Here is a 23,318-nt window from a genome sequence, read left to right on the forward strand (position 1 = left end):
AATGGACTCAAATGAAGGCACCGTAACTCTTCCCAATCTGGACAAGGCGGCGTGGGGCGGAACACACTGTACTTCCCAACTGGAGGTAGGGTGGGAAAGGAGGGTGCAGGGAAAGAGAGCCGCCCACATCAGAAACATCCTGCAGCATGCCCTCGCAGAAGGAAGGTGCATTGGCCGGGCAAGCTCCCGGAGGAAAGCGCCCCGGGCGCCGAGGGAGCTCTGGGCTGCAGCCCGCGCGCGCCGCGGGAGCCGAGGAGGTGGGGCCAGGGGCGACGGCGGGACGGCTCGCTCCCCTCTCCCGTCGCGTGCGCGCGTGCGCGCGAACTCCAGCTGGGGGAGGTCGCCGAGGAGGCTGGGCAGGCTTGACTAGGCTCCCGAGGCCCTCAAGCCTTCCACGTGCTGAGGACTCTGTAGCGGCCATGGGCTACCAGGCACAGGGGCCCGTCATCCCGCCGCAGGTAAAACCGCGACGTGGGGCAGCTTCTGAAGCCAGGTCCTTTCCAGTTTCACTCAGCCTGCAATAGAGAGCCGCGGACTTCACCGGGGTCTTGGTTTAGCACCGCGGAAAGTTCTCCAGGAGAAAAAGTTTTGCCTCCATCTGACTTTTTTTTTTTTTTTTTTTTCTTCTTGACAGGCACTTTTCAATATAACCCCTTTAATCTCACAAAATCGCATCATTGACTCCCTAACAGATCCTGTGTTCTGGGATTCCGTGCCGCAGTCCTTGAACTTGGCGCAGCTGTAATTGGGACATTTTAGAACGGAGTTTGTCTACGAGGCTCTGTTGAACTACCTGTTACTCTTAGTCATTATGTTCTTATAGTTACTGACATTACTAATTATTACTACTAACGTCGTGGGGGTGTCCTGCGTTGCATATGTGTCTGACACTTTTCTAAGTTTTTGACCTAGTGAATATTTAATTGCCATCTTATATATTAAAATAGAGCAATCTAGATGACAGAGAAACCCTCGTTTCTGAACAGAAGCACAAAGGGAAAACTTATCACCAGTTCACAGCTGTTTTTAACGTTGTCAACTCGATTATAGGATCTGGTATAATAGGTAAGTGTTGTTTTGTTTTGTTTTGTTTTGAATTTTAAGTGAAAAGATGAAATTTAAAATGCTTACCATGTTACTAGCATTGATTATTGTTAAGGAAAAAAATCTTAATAAAATTGGTAATTTTTCCCATAAAAACCTTCCCTTTTTTCCAATGTAACTATGTGAATCATACCAACGTCTTTTATGCTGAAGATGGGTCTGTGATTCAGACTTTTTCCTCATTTGAGAGCATCCTTCGTATGTGGTAGATTAAGGAACTGCATATGGGATATGCCAAATTTATTTTTATGGGCTATATGGTCAATTGATAATACTACCTAATATACTTTTTCCCTTTTCCTGAAATATCTACCATTACTTAAACCACCTTTCTGTGACCTTCTAGAGTGTAAATCTCCAGATATTTGGAAGTGTTGAAGGTACATAAGTTTAATGTGAAAACAACAATCTTGTGAAAAATTAAATACAAAACAGTATTTCCTTACCTATCTATACAGTTTTAATTTTAAAGTACAAACTTATAATGATCTATTAATTTTAAGTATCATTTAATCAATAAGTAGATATTGGTTAAATGAAAATGCATAGATTTTTTTTTAACAAAGGAGCAAATAATCAATAGATTATTCATGGTAGACAATGAGCATGAAAGAAATGAGCAGCTCATATTTTCCCAGTTTGAACCAAGAGGAAAGTTCTGACAAAATAAAGTGTGTTGCATTATAGTAATTAAGGCAATTATTTTTTCAGTGCTGATTTTTCTTTCTTTTGAGATTTTATTTATTTATTTGAAAGAAAGAGAGTGTGCACAAGTGGTGGGGGCAGCAGGAATGGGAGAAGCAGGCTGCACTCTGATCAGGGAGCCTGCTGCAGGGCTCCATCCCAGGACCCCTAGATCATGACCTGAGCTGAAGGCAAACACTTAACCAACTCAGCCACCCAAGCATCCCTAATTATTCTTTCTTTTATTTGAAAACATCCAATTTAAGAAAAAGCAAGGACAAAACAAAATCCTGCAATATGCATTAAGAACACTACTTTTTCCTGTAAAGTTTTAACATTTTAATTACAGTCATCACTGAACATTTATCTGAATTGAGTTACTTTTTTCACTTTTTGCAAGCTAATATGTTTCTTGATGCTACCTGCTTCCATATACAAATGTTCTTTTTAATGGCACAGAAAATAGAGGTACATTAGGCAAAGTAATCAAGTAGGGGCAAAGATTTGTTTGAAATTCTACCCCTATGGACTAGGGAGTTGTAGACAGCTCCACCTGGCAGACTTCCAGAGTTAATTCTTGAAGTTTAAGCTGATTCATGCCAGCAACATTAAAAAGTATCTCTTAATTATGTTCAGCAGATTTTTAAGGGAAAATTTTCTAGAGAATAAAAGTTCTGGGTGGATATATTTTAAATGTGTTTTATGTTAAATACGTTATTGCCCATAATCTAAAATTGACCATTTCCAAAAGAAATTCATAAGAAATACCTTCTTATACCCCTTCAGATTTATTAAAAACACTTTTGCTGTGCCCAGGTGGCTCAGTCTGTTAAACATCTCCTTCGGCTCAGGTCTTGCTCCCAGGGTCCTGGGATGGAGCCCAGAATGGGGCACCCTGCTCAGGGGGGAGTCTGCTTCTCCCTCTCCCTCTGATCTTACCCCTGCTCCTGTTCTTGCTCTCTCTTTCTCTCTCAAATGAATAAATAAATCTTTTTTAAAAAATACATAAATAGTAAAAAAAAAATTAAAAATTATTAAATAATAAAAAATACTTTTGTCTTCTCGTTTTTCTCTTCACTTTGATTCTGGAGTCAGTCTTTCCTTACATCCCATAATCCTTTCGTGTTCTTATTACTGTCTCTGCTTTCCCAGCTAGTGTGTAGGAAAGCTTTAGTTCATTACTTTAGTATATTCAAGGTCATATTCCCTCCTGACCCTGAAGTGAACATTATTTGTGTGAACTGGCATCTGTTTTTCATTTGCTTTCTTATTCTTATTCCATCACCTTAAGAACTTGCTCTCTTGACCTGTCCTTAGCTTGCATTTTATTCTGGAAATAACATTAATGTGCTAACATTTAATTTGAGTAGCTATATGCACTGTTTACAACCATGCCCTATAAAATGTCAGTTTACTTAGCCTGTATACACAGGAATTGGGGGGGAAGTTTCTATATTTCTATATGTTTTATTAATGTGATGGGTGGGGCGTTTTATATTTTTCCAGGGTTGCCTTATTCAATGAAGCAAGCTGGCTTTCCTCTGGGAATACTACTTTTATTCGGGGTTTCATATGTTACAGGTAAAATACTACATAATTGCTTTTTCCTGCAAATTAAATTATGCAATGATGATTACACACACACACACACACAATAATTGAACTTCCTAATTTAGAAGTGCATCAAATAACTCTAAAGAATTCAGACATTTACGTCTGAGATTTACTTTTCCTGCTAATCCTCTGAACAGATTAGAAAAGCATTATATATTACCAAGCCTAAACCCTTTTCATGTGCCTTTTTCACTTTATGCATAGAGTGTAGATGGGGGAGCCATTTTAAAGGCTGATTAATGCTGAAAGAGACTGCTTTGAAATTGTAGACAACCAGGCCTTCCTTTCCCACAAAAACCTTAGGCAGGTGTACACGAATGAGCAACATTTTCTAGCTATTTTGGTGCAGGTGCAACTGAAAGGCCTGGTGTTCAGCCAGTGGATTCACCACCCACTCCCCACCTCTCCTGTACCTGCCCAGGCTCCCTGCCTGCCACTATGTTTAAGCAATAAGGTGCTTCTGTATCACTTCTGCTTCCTTCTTTCCATGTAACCTGTCCGTTCACACTCATGTTTTGCCATTCCTCCATCTGAGTGCAGGCTGTACAACTCGTAGTCACCTCCTCTTTCTGCTCTTCTCATCCCTGCCCTGTCATGCCACCAGTGCACCTCATGACAACCACAGGGTCCTTCCTCTACCTTAGAATCACTAGAAAAGGCAGTGATCACAAACAGATACCACCTGCAGTGGTTCTTTTTACGGTGGCCACTATGTGTGGTCACTTAGTTGCCCTTTTACCGGGGAATGCAAAACACCCCAGCCTTGTTTTTTCAGTGTTGACCTGGCTCTCGATGGCACCACCTTCCTGTGAAGTTATGATCCCCAGCCACCATTTCCCCACAGCCTTCAGCCAATGACTGCCTATTAGGAACACAAAAGCTGTGCGTGCGTGCTCACACACAGGCACACCTGCACCCGGAGAGACCAATGCGTGTTGCAGGTGCAGCTACTCTCCCCCAGAGACAACCTCCATGCCAAACTGTTTCTCCAGCCCTAACCTGTCACTCCCATTCTCTTGAAGAGCTCTCCTCAAAGTCCCGCATCCCAAAATCTCTGACTCAGCTCTGCTTCCGGAGACCCTGATGGAGATGCCATGTCCTCATAAAATCTCGGGTTTTGAAGGCCAGCCTGTAACTCTGCCATTTTTTCCCCCTCAGGCTGAGGAAGAGGGAATAAAGCATGCTATAGATACCACAGTCTGAGTTGCCAAAGCACTGGACTGCCTTCCTCCCTCTTTTCTTCCCACCTCCTGTTCTTCCCAAACCTAAACTACTTTGAGCCTGTACAGCTCTTACTTTGTCACTTACCATCCATAATGTAGAAACTTGGGACCCCTAACACTGCTTAGTTGTTGGTGTTTAAAAACTACACTCCATTCACGAGAGCATTCACCACACTAAAAAATCCCACTCAAGGATTACCCTTGTCATTTTTAATTTCCTGTTTCCCAGTCAGCACTGACAAATAATTAATTTCCACCCGGGCATAATAACCCTGGCTTATTTAAGTACATAGTAAACATTTGCGCACACTGTAAACTGTAGGAAAAAAAATGTTAAATGTGTATCACCTAAGAATTAAATACTTGAGGTGAATTAAGTCACATTATACACAAATAAGTCATAATGTGAATAACTTTCTCAACTTATGCTATTCATATACTTGCAGCAATGACTGTGAGCAGCCCTTTGAAAAGTTATATATCGCAAGTTTATTAATCAGTAGAAATTAGTTACTCTTGTTAGTTCAGTTGCATGATCAAAATCTTTAAATGATTTTGATGAATAAAGGATGACCACACAGAAGCAATAAAATGCATAGACTATGATTCATTTTATTTCTTAATTATGCTTTTAAGAGGAAAATCTACAAGTAAGGTATAATACTAAATCTTTCTTTAAATTGACACTTTAAAAAACAATGGTTTTTCTCTATAATTATTATTTTGTCTTTTTAAGTCTCTAATGAGATATGTCCAGCTCAGCAGTTAATTTTTCTAAGACCTATTTTCATGTTTGTGAAATGTTGTAGAATAAGAACCAATTATTTACAACAAATGTTTCTGTTAATTTATGATTTTCCTATTTGTTGGTTAGAGTGTAATAATTTTTATTGTCCAAATATACATACTGATAGGTGCAAAATGATAGCGCTATTGGCATTTAACCCAGTCTCAAAAAAGCAAATATGTTCTGGGGACAAGGAGGCACCTCCACTGACTGTTTATTACTGAGTAAAGAAAATGGAAGGGCACTCTGAGGAGATGGAAATGTGGAGATGCGTAAAAGAACTGTGTGAGTGATTCCATCTGCTTAAGCATAGGGTTGATGTTTGTGAGTGGAGAGGGAGGAAGTTAGAGGTTTGCAGAGGCGTTTATGAAGGCTCCCATGGAATGATAATCATTACCACTTCCTGAGGACTAGCTTGATGCTGAGCATAATGCAGCCGCTGTATCTAATCCTTCTGACTTTATGAACTAGGTGTTCGTGTTCTACTTTCGTGGAGAAGGAAACTGAGACTTTAGCAGGTTAAAATGACTCCCCAGAGTCACCAGTTACTAGCAACAGAGTTGAAACTTTTATTAAGTGCATGGATTTTGGAGCCAGACTACCAGGATCTGAGTCCTAACTCTTCATTTCTAGCCCTGTGAAGTTCAGCAATTTGCTTAGCCTTCTGTGCCTCTTTTCCCATTTATTAAAGGGGGGAATGGGAGCTAATAATTGCACCTACTTAGAGTTGTTGTGAAGCTTAAACAAGTTAATATGTATAAAGCATTTAGAAAAAAGCTTGGCATGCAAAAAGTGTTGTAAAAGTATTTGCTAGTATTTTTGTGGTTCCTCTCATCGTTATTATTATCAGACTCCAGATACAGTGCTTTCTCCACCACCAGATGCAGCCTATAGAAAATAGCCAAAAGTAACACCAGTTCTCATTCATTTAGCCTCCATAACTTGCCAGGCATTGTGGTAGACAGATACATCATAATCTTCACAGACTTTTCAAGTTTCACTGTATGGTTTTACTTTACAGAAGAGACTAAAGAAAGTCAAGTTTTTCACCCAAGATCACATAACTAATAAATAATTTTCTCTGCCCCATGAAAAGGATTATTTTATCTGAAAGTATTAGAGGATTTCCCTGGAGGATTTTAAGCAGAAGACAAGGTCAGATCTATGGTGTGGTCAGATGCATCTGGTAGAAGAGGGATGTCAAGAAAATCTTGGTAGGGTGGGAATGTTAGAAGTGTTTTGAAGGGAGGCCACATTGGAGGATGAGAGAATAGACGTTTTCACAGTAATCTAGATGAGAAATGATAAAAACCCTAAAATAGAGTAGAGATTAGAAATGAGGGGATATCATTGAATAATCTATGATGCAATTGTTAATGGATTTGGTGACCAAAAGAAGGTAGCTGGTGATGGGTAATGAGAAGTCTAGGGTGATACTCAAATTTCTGTTGGTTCTGTTCACAGTTTGGAGAAATAAGATGGAGAAGCAGGTTCCAGAACAAATATATAAATTTGAATTCGGACATTTGAATTTGCGATATCTATGAGATCTCCAAGATAAATGTTTGTTAGATAGCTAGATAGAGAAATTTGGAGTTTAGGAGGAGTCTGGGTTGAAGATGAAGTTTTAGGAATTAATAACATCTGTGTGAAAATTAAAGCTGAGGCATGAATAAGATCATAGTAGGACATTTTGAAGAGTGAGAAAAAAGTCCAAGAATCCAGGCTTTAAACAGAGTAAAAGAAACTGATGAAAAACTATATGATTGTTAGAAAATGTGGGAGAAGATCCAAAAGAAAGTGATGTCACAAAGGCCAAGGGAAGGTGATTGAAAAAGGAGAATAATAAACAGAAAAAAAAAAAGTGCTACTGAGGTAGCAAATTAGATTAAGATTTAGGAGGTGTCAATTTGATTTATCAACTTGGAGCTCATTGGTGAATTTGTTGAAAGACAGTTCAATGATTTGGGAGGGAATCAAGGTGGAAAACACATTGCAATGATTTCTGTTTTCTTCTTTGTATTTTAATGGATTTCCAAATTATTTAAAGGATAAAAAAAAAAATCAACTGTGATGGAAGCATGAGCAAGAAAAAAGAAAAAACAAGAACCACACCCTGTGCATAGCTGTGTACCCAGTACAACTCAAGTGTCATTCTCTTAACCATAGCTATAAAAGGGAGCTACTAGTAGTATTTCATTATAAAACAAATGATCTGATTCTCCTCAATCTATTTTTTTTCTGAATGCTTACATCATTTTTCATTCTTGGTTTTCACACATTGAACGTTTATGATATATTTAATTACCTACATTCTGCTGTTTGGACAGTTGAGGTGCAGCCTGTTAATAGTCGTTACACTAGCTGGGTTGGGAAAGTAAAACCTGATGCTTTGACTCTAGTCTGTGTACCCTCTTCTGTCCAGGTCATTGCACAGATATGTTAAGTGTATTTGCAACTCAACTGAAAAATATATAACTGGAAACACTACTGTTTCATGAAAGGTAATGTTTTATGAAAGGAAAGTAAGCCTTGCCAAGCCAACTGACTGTAGCATTAAACTGAACTCTTCAAAGATCCTTTCTTTAAGTCAAAACACAAAAAACTTTTGTATTAAATGTCTGACATTTCTTTAATGGCTCTTTTTGCCACAGACTTTTCCCTTATTTTACTGATAAAAGGAGGGGCCCTCTCTGGAACAGACACTTACCAATCTTTGGTCAATAAAACCTTCGGCTTTCCAGGATATATCCTCCTCTCTGTTCTTCAGTTTTTTTATCCTTTCATTGGTAAGTTGAACATGAAAATGGAAAGTGTAACTCTTTCATAAACATATAACTATTTCTGAAGAAGGTAGTTTTAATAGGAGAATAAAAATGAATGGGTGAAATTACAGATTTCTTCTGAAGCTGAAATATGTTGTTTTGAAAATCTAAGGGTTTGTGGAAGGCATGTACAAGGCCAACTTGTAGTTTAAATCTGCACTATAATGTGAACATGTCCCCTAGCACTTCTTACATAAAATGTTAACATTCACCAACAACCAAATCGACATCATTTTTTAAAATCAGTAATACAGAAGCTATTGGTCAAACCATTAGCTCCTTATGTCTCCATGGAAGGCTAAGAATGTATTTCCCCCAAATCTGACTTTTTCAAATGAGTGAATATTTGGGAGCCTTCACAATTTTCTATTATTGTTCCTCACTTAGAGCAATGCTTGTATTCCTGAAAACATATGTGGAAACTGAACTTTAATAACAAAAATCACATTTTAAGGGGTGCCTGGGTGGCTCAGTGGGTTAAAACCTCTGCCTTCGGCTCAGGTCAGGGTCCCAGAGTTCTGGGATCAAGCCCTGCATATGGCTCTCTGCTCAGCGGGGAGCCTGCTTCCTCCTCTCTCTCTGCCTGCCTCTCTGCCTACTTGTGATCTCTGTCAAATAAATAAATAAAATCTTTGAAAAAAAATCACATTTTAAATGACTACGGAAACACACTGTTACTTAAAGTTGTTCTGGAAAGAATTCATGAAGTGAAGATGTTTTTGTAACATAAATTGATATTCTCCCGCATATTTGTTGACTAGTTATTTTTGAAATTATACATATTTATAGTCACAATATATATTTGAAAGAGGTGGGGTTATGCCAATATTTGGGAATAACTGATTACTTTCAAAATAGCTTAAGGGTATTAAGGAGGGCACGGGTGATGGGCACCAGGTGTTGTATGTAAGTGATGAATCACTAAATTCTACACCTGAAACTAATATTACACTGTATGTTAACTAACTGGAATTTAAATTAAAACTTGGGGAAAAAAATAAAGTGTTAAATGCAAAAAAAATCAAAATATTCATGATGAAATATATGCTGGCTTCTTGGCAACTATTGTTTTAATTGTTTTTAGCTATGATAAGTTACAACATAATAACTGGAGATACTTTGAGCAAAGTCTTCCAAAGAATTCCAGGAGGTAAGTCCATGTACTTATTTTATGTGTTATTCATAGTTAATATGGTTCATAATAATTTACAACCAAAATACTTACAAGTGGAAGGGTTGGATAACTTCAAGTATCTGGCAATATCCATGATCCATTCTGATCGTAAAGCATTAATCTTTTTTTTTTTTTTAAGATTTTAATTACTTATGTATTTGTCAGAGAGAGAGAGGGAGAACACAAGCAGGCAGGGTAGCAGGCAGAGGCAGAGAGAGAAGCAGGCTCCCCACTGAGCAAGGAGCCTGATGTGGGACTTGATCCCAGGACCCTAGGATCATGACCTGAGCCGAAGGCAGTGGCTTAACCAACTGAGCCACCCAGGCATCCCTCAGCATTAATTTATTTTTATAGATATTTTAGTTCTTATTTAGCTGTTTAAAGGGTATCATTACAATTCGTGTTATGCTACATATCACCAACTCTATGTAGTAACATTTTTCATGTACTGTTTTTACTATGCCACTTCTAAAATAAGCAAGCTGACTTTTTTCTCCATCATTTGTATTAAGATATAATTTAATATAGTAAAATTAACCCTTTTTATTTTTTTTTAAAAGATTTTATTTGTTTATTTGACAGAGAAAGATCCCAAGTAGGCAGAGAGGCAGGCAGAGAGAGAGAGGAGGAAGCAGGCTCCTTGCTGAGCAGAGAGCCCAATGAGGGGCTCGATCCCAGGACCCTGAGATCATGACCTGAGCTGAAGGCATAGGCTTAACCCACTGAACCACCCAGGTGCCCCCAAATTAGCCCTTTTTAATGTTTAGTTCTGTAACATATAGTTTAACAAATGCTTATAGTCACATATCCACAACTATAATCAAAATACAGAACAATTCCTTTACCCACCCTCCAAAATTTTCCTTATTTGCCTGTGTACAAACCCTCTCTCATCTACAGCTCCTGGCAACCACTGATCTGATTCCTCTCCCTAGTTTTGCTTTTCCCAGAATGACAAATAAATGGCATCATATAGCACGTAGCCTTTCACGTCTGGTGTCCTTCACTTAGTATATTGCATTTGAGATTAATCCAAGTTCTGCATTGTATCAGAAGTTTGCTCTTTTTTTTTTTTTTAAATTGCTGAGAAGTATTCCATCATATGAATGTACAACAGTTTGTCTGTCCCCCAGTGGAGGGACATTTGGGTTGTTTCGTTTGGTATGATTCTGAAAAACCATTTTGAACATTTCAAGCAGACCATTTCAACATGTGGCACAGCCCCATTCCCTCTTTAGCCTTTCACCATATCATGGAAATTTGAATAATTCCAAGAGCCTTTTTGTTTTGAAGGGCTTCTCACCATACTACACATTCCTCATTTCATAGTGACCTACTCTATAGCTGTTATCATAGTTGAAAATGATGTAAAAACACCTTTCCTCTTAGTGCTGAATCACTCCTTCTTGAGAAAAACAAACCAAAATAAAACAAAACCTAAAACTAGAAATTGGACTTATTCCTTTCATAGAGTTTAGTGGAAACAGAAATCAGGGAAACTTGAGCATCCAGTCACAGAGCCACTGCTTGCTTGCTGTGTGACCTTAAGAAGGTCAGTGCCCTCTCCGAGTTTTAGTTTCTTCATCTCTGAATAGTGGAGTATCACCTACTTCATAGAATTATTGTGTGAAACAACAGAGGTAATACAGACAGCGCTTGGCATGTAGCAGGCTGTCCCAATGCTCTTAGCTCTTAGCAACATCTTCCATTCTAGCCACCAACTACGAATCATGCTTTCATAAACTGAGATCATGAGAGTGGATAGAATACTAAGGAAAAATGCATAGAATATACTGTCATATATAAAATTTGACCTAATTATGTAAATTTTCTATTTTCATAACCAACTAAGGAAAAAACAAGAAAAAAATATATTCACATGTAAACTGTGATTATCTTTTAATTACAGCATTCATGAGATTTTTGTTTCCTTTGTCGTCTTGGTCTTTCAAAGGAGCATATATTAATTTAGAAAAATCTTGTTATCACTTTATCTTCATTTTAAATGCTTATTAAGGTGTATTTTTTGTCAGAAGATCAGGATAAATAATAGATCTCACCATTAGATCCTTATTTAAAAATGTCCTTTATGGTAATAGAAATCCTCTGTTACTAGGCTCCTCTCTACTATTCATAGCATTCTATTTCAGTACTTTTCTAGGACTTAGAATTTTCTTAGTGAAGGAAATCTATATTTTCTACCAAACATATTGGTAAAGCAAATGATTTGAAAGGGTAAACAGAAACAAATAGACAAGTAATTTAATTCAAATTATGCTCACCAGAAATATGTAAATAGTTGAGTTCAAGGTTTCTGGAACTTGAACTTCCTGTTTTAGTGTTTTGATTCACAACTTTATGATGATTGTTTAGTTATATCTGAGTTAAGCAAATATTCATGATTATTTTATTACAGTATATATATAAGCATGTCACATTTACACCACTTTGAAATTGTATCTGGAAACGTCCCTATAAGTGAGGTTATTAACCATATGAGAAAATTTAGTCTCACTTACTTTTCCCAGTAATATGTTTCTTTCTTTTTTATCTTTTTTTTTAAAAAAGATTTTATTTATTATTTATTTAACAGACAGAGATCACAAGTAGGCAGAGAGGCAGGCAGAGAGGGGGGGGGAAGCAGGCTCCCTGCTGAGCAGAGAGCCCGATGTGGGGCTTGATCCCAGGACCCTGGGATCATGACCTGAGCCGAAGGCAGAGGCTTTAACACACTGAGCCACCCAGGTGCCCCTCTTTTCTTTCTTTCTTTTTTTTTTTTTTCTTAACCACATTCACTTGCTTATTCTGTAGAATTTAGACTTTGCAGAAATAAATGAACAAAGACTTGGTACCACTGGGGACATTTCCAAAACATAATGATATTCCTTCTTTGAAGGAATTCAATAGGAGCTAAAAAATGTAAGCAATGGTATCTTCCTTGAAATAGCTATTTAGCCATATATACTTAACACTGTGATTAGCACAGCCTTAAAAATATATAAATCCTTGGAAGTTTGTCTTATTTTATGTTTACAATTTTTGCTTGTATTTTATGATAAGTGCATGTGCACATACAAGCCGCCTCCCCAACAATACACAATTATGTACTCATTGTGACAGCCAAGACTCTGCAGTGTATACTGGTTTCAGCAGATCTTCCCGATGGCTTACCTATTTTGCTTCTGTCTACTTTTCTTCAGGGAAACCACTTCTTTCTCAATAAAAGTATAGAAATAGGATTTTTTTTTTTTAAGATTTATTTATTTATTTGACAGAGAGAGATCACAAGTAGGCAGAGAGGCAGGCAGAGAGAGAGAGAGGAGGAAGCAGGCTCCCTGCTGAGCAGAGAGCCCGATGCGGGACTCGATCCCAGGACCCTGAGATCATGACCCGAGCCGAAGGCAGTGGCTTAACCCACTGAGCCACCCAGGCGCCCCAGAAATAGGATATTTTTATCCAAGGCTCCAGTCTTGAAGTTTCAAGCCCTACTGTTTCAGTTTCTCTAGGATACAGAATTTAAATTAAAAAAAAAAAGAGCCTCAGAACATGCCCTCCTCTCATGTAGCTTACTTCCAAGAAAAGGAATTTGCCATTAGAGGGTTTTAGACCAAGGGTGACATCGTGTTTTTAGATCTCTGTACCTTCTAGGTTAAAAGTATATTCTAAGGGGACACGGGAAGGGTAGAAGGAGGAAGACTGATTAGGAGGCTCAAAATAATTTGAATGAAAAATATTATAAGATTATTTGAACTATAGGTTCCCGCTTAAGTTATATTATATTTACATTTTTGTGAGTCATTTCAATTTTTACATGGTTTTGTGGGATTTATTTACTCAAAATCTTTGTCATTTAGATAACATTGAAAGTTATTTAAGTCCTTTTTGCCCTTAAATATTTGGCTGTTTCCTTGTATGGCTGGTGTGTTAACTCATACCTATAAAGACTTTATAATATTTATTGTGTTTTAGTTGACCCTGAAAACTTGCTTATTGGTCGCCACTTCATTATTGTGCTTTCCACGGCTGCCTTTGCTCTGCCTTTGTCCTTGTATCGAGATATAGCGAAGCTTGGAAAGGTAACTTATATCTTAAAAAGGCTCAGAAATGCACTTTGTTACCTGCACTGATTTTGTCAAACTACTGTCTATGTGGCCAAGTTCTTAATTATAGTATTTATCTTGGTTTCTTTCTTACCTTTCTTTCTAAGGCAGATACTCTGATGTCAGACACCATACTTCCAATTTAGAAAATAAAAAGAACTATACTTATACCAAGTCTAATTTACTGAAAAAATGTTCTATCATTTTTTTATAGATAGTGGTTTAAACAATTTAAAGTTAGACTAGGTATAAGAAGTAAGGATGAGTCACTTCACTGACTCAAAATTTTTTTGTAAACTACGGTGTATTTTAAATATCAATATGTCCTGGCTCAATTCACGAGAATTTGATCAGTGTATACAAATCTTATTGCTAAAGAAAAATGATGATGCATTTCTAATGAAACCAACAAAATAATTCTTTAACTACCATAAGGCATCATTAGCCTTTATCTATCCATATTTTTATTTCCTTACTCTAAAGGAGTGTTTGTATTTTATGCAGAATATTGTTGGCATTATATCTACATTATGCCAAGCATCCTGATGAGAAGTTTTTAAAAAGGGTTCTTTATATATTTTTATGTTCTAATTTGAAAAGTTAAGTGAGTTTTACTTTTCACTGTGATGTTTCATGTGTATCCACAGTTATAGATCCTTCCTTAAGGATCTTATTATTGGTCCTGTTACCCATGGTCCTTCCAGGTAAAGCGGAGAGTGAAGAGATACTCCAAAGTATTCTGACCACTCTACCTTGGTTCCCTAATGGACTTCAAGAAATAAACAAGAGTTCATCAAAAGCAGCTTTTTTGTGAATTATTTAAAATGATCAACAATTTTCCATTTCCCATGTTGTAGGCACAGATGCTATCTTCTGAGAGCAGAAGGCCAGGCATTCATGAAAAGAAAGCTAATATTCTATCATATTACTAATACCTGAACATCTTTCCCAAGGTGTCCCTTAAAAGTGTCAACTTGGAATATTGAAGTAAATCTCCCAGTGAGTAAACCCAGAGCAGCTAGGAGCCCTGATCTGGAGTCCAGGTGCTTGCATCTGAATTCTTCTGCCACATTCTGTGTGACCTTGGAAATGTTACTTAAAATCCTTTCCTCATTAGATCAGAGGACTCATTACAGAACATTCTTTCTAGTTAAAAACCAACAACCCAGGAAACAAGGCTAATGATAACCAAATGAAATAAAAGCAAATTTACATTATGTTTTTCTTATTAGAGAAAGAAGTAAAAAATGTGCTCATTTATTAAAAAAAATTAAGGGCAGAAACACAGATATAATAACGAGTGCACAGAACACATATACACCCAGACCAGTTTATATTTTAACCAGTTGAAATAGTGACAGAATAGAAAGGAAAAAGCAAAGACTTTAGAAACACAGACCAAAGGGCAGAATCAAATAGGAAAACTAGACTAAAAGAACTAGAGAACAGAAGGGAAAAAGAGAGGCACCCCAAAAGTGTGTGTGAGTGGGTGTGTGTTGGGGGAGGGTGTGTCTTGATAGGGGAAGGTAAGGTAAAGACAAAAGCAGAGGAAGCAAGTATAGATAGGAAAAAAAGCACAAGTCAACACCTAAATAGGACCGAGAAAGAAACAAATTTCATTTGACTTTTATAAACTAAAACCACCAGTTTTGTTTTCTATTCAGTAGGCCACTAAAAACATTTAAAGCCATGTTGCAAGATTAGTCATATATGATACTTGTCTCCCTATTTGGGGAAAAAAATAATACCACTTCCAATAAAAAGTTACATGCCTGAGATTATCAACAATGGTCTATAAGAAAAAACTACTACAGGATTGTCTAAACAAAAGCTGTATATATGTTTACTCAAGTAAAAAGAGAAACATCTAATATTTTCAATACAATAATCTCTCTTCCAAACTGATAATACCTTTACATTTTCTTTTGCAGATCTCTTTTCTTTCTACAGTTTTAACAACGCTGATTCTTGGAATTGTAATGGCAAGGGTAGTCTCATTGGGTCCATATATGTAAGTTTTGTTGCTATATTGGTTAGTCTTTAATTTATAGCCTTCACATAGATATTTATATGACATATGGTAAATGCTGAAGTATAAAGTAATTATGGTACCAGAAGCACCATTTATCTTTAGTGTTGGACAAAATGAGAGAAGATAATTACATCTATGCAGACAGGCATTTTCCATTTGGCCCCTCTAAGGCTGATGAAATTAAACTGAGTTTACTTTGTATGTAAATGACCGGTCCTAAGAATTAGAATAAGGAAGAGATTTCGAATAATGAGACATAGAAATGAAGTAGAGCACTTGGGAGGGAAAATGGTAAGTGGCAGAAATTTTTATATCTATCCCAGTGATGGATTTGTTCTTAACAAAGTTTCACCAATATAGGCTGAAGTGAGAAGAATAAAGAATATAGTGGAAGTTTTCTCCATTAGAGGAAACGTAATCACTTGGCAAACCACACTTTATTCTCTACTGAGGTTATATTCTTTGATTATTTTGTGTTAAAATGCTTTTGTCATTTGTGAACTGATGGGGATAGCTTGTGAATGTTGCCTGTGAGGGGGAAAGAAAAGGAAACCTGTTGAATAACTACCCGTGATAATGTGGTTCCCAAGGTAACTTCTTTTTCCCATTGATTAACTGTCCTGCAAGATCACTTCATTTGCAACTTCATGTGCTTATGTCTGGTTTCTTTGTCTCCCAGGAAGGTTCCAAAAATTGTGCCTCAAATTTATTTGGAAGAAATTATGAAACATATAGTCTAATTGGATTTGCTATAATCTTTCCTTAGAAAAAAAACACCTATTTTTTAAAGGATTGAAATAAAAGAGAAAAGCATAAATATCTATCCTGTTTATATTAATGTTTCAAATAACTGAATCCTAGTTCATGGTTGTTTTAGCTCAGGCTCCCAGAAGAAAATACTATAGGGATCTTAAACAACAGAAATTTATTTTCTCATAGTCCTGGAGGCTGCCAGCATGGTCAGGTTTTGGTGAGAGGTTATCTGCCTAGCTGCAGAAAGCTGCCTTCCTGCTGTATCTTCTCGGGGCAAATCCCTTGAGAGGGGGCAAGCTCTCTGGTATCTCTACTTAGAAGGACACTAATCCCATCAAGAATGCCCTGTCCTCAAGACCTCTTCTAAACCTAATTATCTCCAGATACCAGCACAAAGGGGCTGGGGCTTCAATATATGAATTTTTGGAGGGGACAAAATTCAGTCCTCTGCAATAGCAGTTTTGAAACGCTCCTAGTTCCCTTCGCTGTGGCCATTTATTCTCTCATTTAGTGAATGCATACTGAATACCTGTTGTGTCTAGCTATTTTGCTGCATGGTGAGAGAAAGAGCAGAGACAAAAGTCAGCACCTGTTGCAAGTTGTTCATAATCAAGTAGAGATTTTAAAAACAAAAAAGAAGAAAAAAGAAACAGCAGTGCAGTAGAAGTGCAAAATAGAAGCATTAGGAGCAGGAACAGCACCAAAGAAGAGAGTGCTGAATAGTTTGTCTGGATCAGAAAGAGCTTCTTGGAGGAAAAAAAAAGATCTGGGTGTTTTGAAAGATGAATCTGAATTGTTTCAGATAGATAAAAGTGTAAAAGGCATTCCAGGCCCAGGAAAGATAAGCATAAAAGCCCAAAAGCTTATGTTAAATTCTATTGACATTTATTTAGTATCTCCTATAATGGTACGGTATTCATCTCTGATTTTCAGAAGCTGAAGTTATGCAACAAAAAGCCAATGAGTGGGGCGCCTGAGTGGCTCAGTGGTTAAAGCCTCTGCCTTCGGCTCAGGTCATGATCCCAGGGTCCTCAGCAGGGAGCCTGCCTCCTTCTCCTCCTCTCTCTTAAAAAAAAAAAAAAAGCCAATAAGTATATTGAACAGAATACAATACAATAATTGTTGGTTAATGTTTTTAATTGTGTAAGACAGAACTTTTATTTTTAGATTTTATTTATTCATTTGACAGAGAGCAAGAGAGCACGAGCAGGGGAAGCTGCAGAGGGAGAGGGAGAAGCAGGCTCCCCGCAGAGCAGAGAGTCCAGTGCACCGCTGGATCCCAGAACCCCGGGATCATGACATGAACTAAAGGCAGACAAGTGGCAGACTAAGCCACCCAGGCACACGAAACAGAACTTTTTTAATTGGAACTTTTATTATGAAAAGTGATTCTAGAGAATAAATTATTAGGTTATAATAAAAGGTCTTATAGATTTGGCAAATACAGTACTGTGAGGCAATATTGAGGAGAAAAACCCAAGTAGATAAAAGTTGGAGATAAATAAATTAATCATTAACTGAGCCCCAAGGGGGCAGTTTAAAACAATGATTTTTCAACTCTAACGTCACATTAGAATTACCTAAAAAATACTGATACCAGGGCCCACCTGCAGAGATTCTGAGGGACTTGGTCTAAGAACCAACTCATTATTAAGCAGCTGTGAGTTTGTGAGCCCGCATCTAGAGCCTCTTGGTTTCAAGAGATTAAAATCATGAGTACACATTTGAACTGACATATCATTTCTAAAAATAGTCTATAGATTTTGTGTTATTTTAGGCACTGTTGTGCCATTAGTTTTCAGGATTCATTCTCCACTTACTGTTTTTATACAACATGTGCTTGAGATACTATTGTGAATATAAAGAAAAAATATCTCTGCTCTGGGGGGCTCACCGTTTAGTGGGGAAGATAAGGCAGCACAAATGACTATCCTTTAGCCTAGCATATCTTGATACAAAGGAAAGAGGAAGGAGAGGCTGCTTCCTGTTGGTACTAAATGAATTGATTTTATGGCCAAAGAGCTATTTATTTCTGTTGTAAACAAAATGTGGTCTGTATCTTCTAACCTTCCTTGAGCAGTGATATCAGACTTCATCTGAGCCTTTGAAATTTTTCTAATAACAGGGATTATTTACTTAACTCTTTCAATATTTAGATGTTAAAGACGTGTGTGTGTGTGTGTGTGTGTGTGTGTGTGTGTGTGTGTGTTTAATATGTGCTGCCTTTTATTTCTGTTTGAATACTACTGCAAACAACTTCTGTTTGTCCAGATTTACAATCAGGCTAATCAAATCCCATGTTCAAGGGTTGGCATAATAGCTAGTCAGGCAGGCTTCTTTCTGAAATATGACAACCATGAATGCTTATAATCCATAAAACATGAGAAATTCAATACTCCATGTGTGTTTTTCCTCATTTTTGGTTCAGAAGAATGATCAGAAAAGCTGTACTTTTTCATAGGGCTTTTTAAATGGTATTTGGTAAAGATCTTTAAACCCGCTATCAGAAAAGAGGAAGGTCTGTAATGGCTACTGGTGTTGACCTTGTTACTATGGAAACATCTTTTTAGTAGTTGTGTTTTAAAAATAAAACACAATTCAATTTCCTTTTCTATAACTCATAAGACTATAAATTCTGCTTTTTGATATGATTTCAAATATCTTCTAGTCCAATGACTTTCAGTTCTCTTTGGAAATAATGTTCATTTTTATTGTATTTTCTAACCTTTTGCTTTCTTAAAAACTGAGGTGGCAAGGCAATTTAATTGCTTTCTAGAAAGTGTGCTAGTATCAAAATGCAATGACAGTTCTTTCTTTTTTTTCAAACTACAATTGGGGGCATTATTACTATGAAAACCTTCATTCTGTGCCTCATTAGTATTCCATTCTTTACATTCAGAATGGAAATGATAGCATGCAGTCCAAATTTACAATTATTTTCTCTTCATCTAACATCTCTTTTACAGCATTTTAATCCTTAATGTGGTATTCCAAATATAATTCCAAAAAGTGTGTCCGTACTTTCAGCAGGCATTTATGCACATAAAATGTGCCATCTCCAAGGATCTTGAGGCATGTTAGTTTCTTTACCCCTTATCCATTCTAGCCATGAAGTTCTACAGTTTGATGCTCTCATAAGAGGATCTAGAGAAGATTTAAAAAAAGGATCAGAAAAAAAAATTGGTAAAGATAGGGGAATGGTGCATATTTGAAAAAGGAAATGATTAGTTCTGTCATACACTAGCCATTGATTTTTTATGATTAAGTTATTGCCCTTTTGTTACAAAAGACAGCAACTAACTGCTTAAAAAAGAAAATCTATTATCTCTTATAACTTTAAAGTACATGAATATTCCTGTTATTAGATTTGGTTGCGTTTAAGAGTTTAATCAATGAAATCAGACATGGTTTCTTTTTTTTTTCACTTCTTGGCTTTGATTCCTGTTTTGTCACCAGTTTCTGAAAGGTTCTCCCCTCATTGTGATGAGATGGCAGTGGCACAACCATTTCATCCATCTAGTCAAGTCCAAGTCCTTAAAAAGACAATGAGCTTTCCCTTTATGTTACCTCCAACCTTACTTCCAGTGTTAGTTCTGATTACCTCCAGTGAGGACCCATTATGATCCCAAACCCTAACATCATGGCCTACGCTGACTTGCTCGGGTTTATGTTATATGCCTACCCTTGATGCTAAGGATATGGTCAGCCCCCCACCCCTTAAAGCACATGGACTGAGAGTAGAGGAAAAGGTGGTCCCAAAGTCAAGGCAATGATGCCAGGAGAAGAGGAAGTAGCCACCAACATAGTACAAGCTATAGATGTCCACTTCAGCTAACAGGAGGTTATTGGTAACCTTTAGGAGTAGCAATCAAATGATATGGGTAGACATCAGGTTAGAAAGAATTAAGATGCAAGTGAATGATAGGGAAGTGAATTGGAAAAATACCCATCTCCTTTTGTTTTTTAAGAGGATCAAGGAATGAAAATAACATGACAAAATAGTGGCTTGAGACAGTAAGGTCTCCAACAAATACTTTTTCTTTTTTTAACCATGGTAGATATTGAACTTGTTACTTGTTATAAGCCAAGCCAAAAGATGGAACCCATGTCCACCAGGAGATCTTGAAAAGTTGGAATTTATAATAAAGAGCAATCCTTAAAGAAGAATTGGGATGCTTCTTCTTCCTCTTGAAATAATAAGATCAAATATAGAGAGTAAAATATGGTTACATTCTGAAGACCAGTGAAAGGCATTTGAATATACATGGCCAGTAGGCTCTGTTTTTTAGAGATGAGGTTTTTATCTCAGAGGGTGGTGGACAGAGGTATGTTCAGAACCTGAATATTTTAGTTGGTTATATTTGGAGGTTTCACCACAGGAAGTGAGAAGGGATCTACACAATGGAATAAAATAATCATACTATATGTTAAATTATCTTGCATATTTTATGTCTTTCAGACAATTGTAAGCTCCATGAGAACAAGGTCACATTTGCTTTTTCTGCATCATATATCCATTATTCAGCACAGTGCCTAACACAGAAGTAGAATTGCAGCAAAAAAAATTGTCAAATGATCCCTTGAATAAACCAAGGGGCCCTTGAGCCTTCTGTTTTTGGTTGATTCAACTTGGAAATTAACTAACCATACTTTTGAAGTAATGAGACAATAAAGATTATCCTAGGATGATAAAAATTTCATGCAAAAGCATTCCCTGTCAAAAAAATTTTTCCTAACCCTACTTCCACGCTAGCAAAATCAGCTAACTCATTTGCTAAAATACCATTCAACTCCAAGCTTCATCAACACTGTTAGAATTAGTGGTATATTTAACCAGACAGATTGCATACATGAAGCAACAAATAGAACCATCATTTGGCTTAAGCCTACAAGCAAATAGGAAAAAACAACTGCAAGACGATATATTCTCAGAGAAGATTAGTCCAGTCACTATGCTAGTGGAGCTGGAGGAATAGTCTAGGCTACTCCATGCTACAAACTTATTCCACTCATCATCAATTATTTTTATTAATGGCTACCATAGTGAGTTTTGCCACCTGTCTGTTATTTCCAGGAAGAAGTCAGACTGGTCTGTGATATATAGATTCATAACCAAAAAGCAAAAATAGAACAGTCTGTTGTTTCAGTCAGCAAGCATTTAGGAAATATCTAGCTGATGCCAGTCACTTACCTAGGTATTCAGGCTATGAAGATGAAGAAAACACAGTCCCTGACCTTAGATACCTATAGTTTATGGATGGGGAAAATAGACATTTGGAAGAGAATTTCAATATAATAATTCATGGACTTACGGGAAAGTTCCTTGGAAACAGAGAAAGGGCCCTTAGTTCAACCTGGGTAGGCAGGTAATAATATTTCAACATAAGCGAATATGTCATCTGCTGCTTGAAAAAATGTACGAGTGTTAGTTGGATCAAAAAGGAAAGTGGAGAGAGGTTGAAATCTATTGCTGGCAGAAGTGTGAGACCCAGACATGTGATGTGTATATTGGGAGAAGCAGTTCAAGGTTTTAACACTGGGAGGGACTTGGAGAGGAGGGCTACTGCCATTGGCTGAGGAACTATCAAATGAAAATAAAGTGCCGCCCTTGAGAATTTTCTCAAAAACTCTATTTTGCTTACATTACTCCTCAAATATATATTTTATCACAGTTTTAACGATAGTCGTATCCCCATGTTGCCTCATTTGAAAAACTACTGAAGCTGGTAATTTCCTGATCCACTGACGCCCATTCTCTCATCACCACCACCTCTGTGGCTTCTGTGTTTAAGAACTAACTAGACTGGTGATTCTGAGCTGAAAGTTTGGCAAGACTGTGCAAAGAAATGATCGTAGACAGGTTGGCAGAGACCAACAGGAAGGAAAACTTCATGTGTAGTGCTAGGAAATTTGAATTTGTTCCTTAGCCGATGGGGCATTATTTCTTCAGCAGGAGAGCAACTGGAGCAAGTCTCTATATCAATGGATGCATCTTACAACAGAGGTGAGGATAGATTAGAAGTGCAAAGACTTGGAAGGAAGCTATCTATAGCAAGCATCCAGCAAAAGAAAACTGAACAGTATAAGCACAAGGCTGGTAGAAATGAAGAAGAAGAAGAGAAAGGTGATGCCCAGGTGTCCCGCTTGAACAACCAGACTGTTAAATGGTCCAAAACTCACCATCAAAGGGAGAAAATGGGAGAGTCTGTTTAGGCAATTAGCATTTACTTACTGGGTCAGCCACCTTTTTAAGGATCCGGGGCTATGAAGACCAATATAACACAGTCCCTGTCTGTGGATCCCTTATAACTCATTGGGGGTGAGGTAGGGCAGATAAACACATAAAAGGTAACCTCAATAAACTGTTTAATAGAATTAAGAGCATGGCGCTATAGAAACATAGAGGAAGGAAGGACCCTAGCTTCTTTTAACAACTCCTAGTTGCTAACTAGGAGAGGAAGCAGGTCTGGGATGATAAACGTTTAATGTTTTAGTATCTTAATTTTGAATAACTCTTGGAATGGGGAAGAAAACAAAGGAGAAGTCATTCAGTGTTTTGGAAATGCAAGTTGAGTTTAAGGAGAGTCTGGAAGATTGTACAGGAACAATGTGTAAGGTGAAGAATGGTGTAACCCAAGGAGAACCCACTGAAAAAGAATTATCTGGAACTCAGATCCGAAATTCACATTGTATTTTAATTTAATAACATTTTGTGATAAACATACTAGAGAACCAAAAACAACTCGTAATTCTAACAAATTTTCATTCCATTAAAAAGTGAAGCGTGCCCCCTCACATCTCTGCCTTTTAACCCCAACTCACAGAAACAGTTAACACCAACTTTTAAATAGTTCACAGTGGAATTAGAGCCAATAGTGGGAAAAAAGGAAAAAGTAGATAAAAGAATAAGAATTAAAAGTGATTGGTGTCCCAAATGGAAAACAGGAAGTCTTTGTCATGTTTATGGTGCCAAGTTGTGCAAACTTTTTGTAGGATTCATATAAAAAAACAAAATTACATTT

At 37.2% G+C, this 23,318-nt stretch overlaps 1 protein-coding gene across 4 annotated transcripts in view; it reads left to right on the forward strand.

Moving 5' to 3' along the window:
• The first annotated feature begins 303 nt into the window (after positions 1-303).
• The window catches only part of SLC38A11 (solute carrier family 38 member 11), a 51,056-nt gene continuing 28,041 nt past the window's right edge, over positions 304-23,318 (forward strand). For 2 of the 4 annotated variants that reach the window (XM_082691204.1, XM_082691205.1), the window contains exons 1-7: positions 313-458; positions 948-1,065; positions 3,295-3,369; positions 8,067-8,201; positions 9,322-9,387; positions 13,381-13,487; positions 15,443-15,522. In XM_082691204.1, the coding sequence (XP_082547330.1) occupies positions 420-458; positions 948-1,065; positions 3,295-3,369; positions 8,067-8,201; positions 9,322-9,387; positions 13,381-13,487; positions 15,443-15,522 (620 nt within the window). In that variant the 5' untranslated portion in view covers positions 313-419. The other 2 variants (XM_082691206.1, XM_082691207.1) reach the window with 2 other exon arrangements.

This window comes from Mustela nivalis (genome assembly GCF_964662115.1).
Source record: "Mustela nivalis genome assembly, chromosome: 11".
Classification (NCBI taxonomy): Eukaryota; Metazoa; Chordata; class Mammalia; order Carnivora; family Mustelidae; genus Mustela; species Mustela nivalis.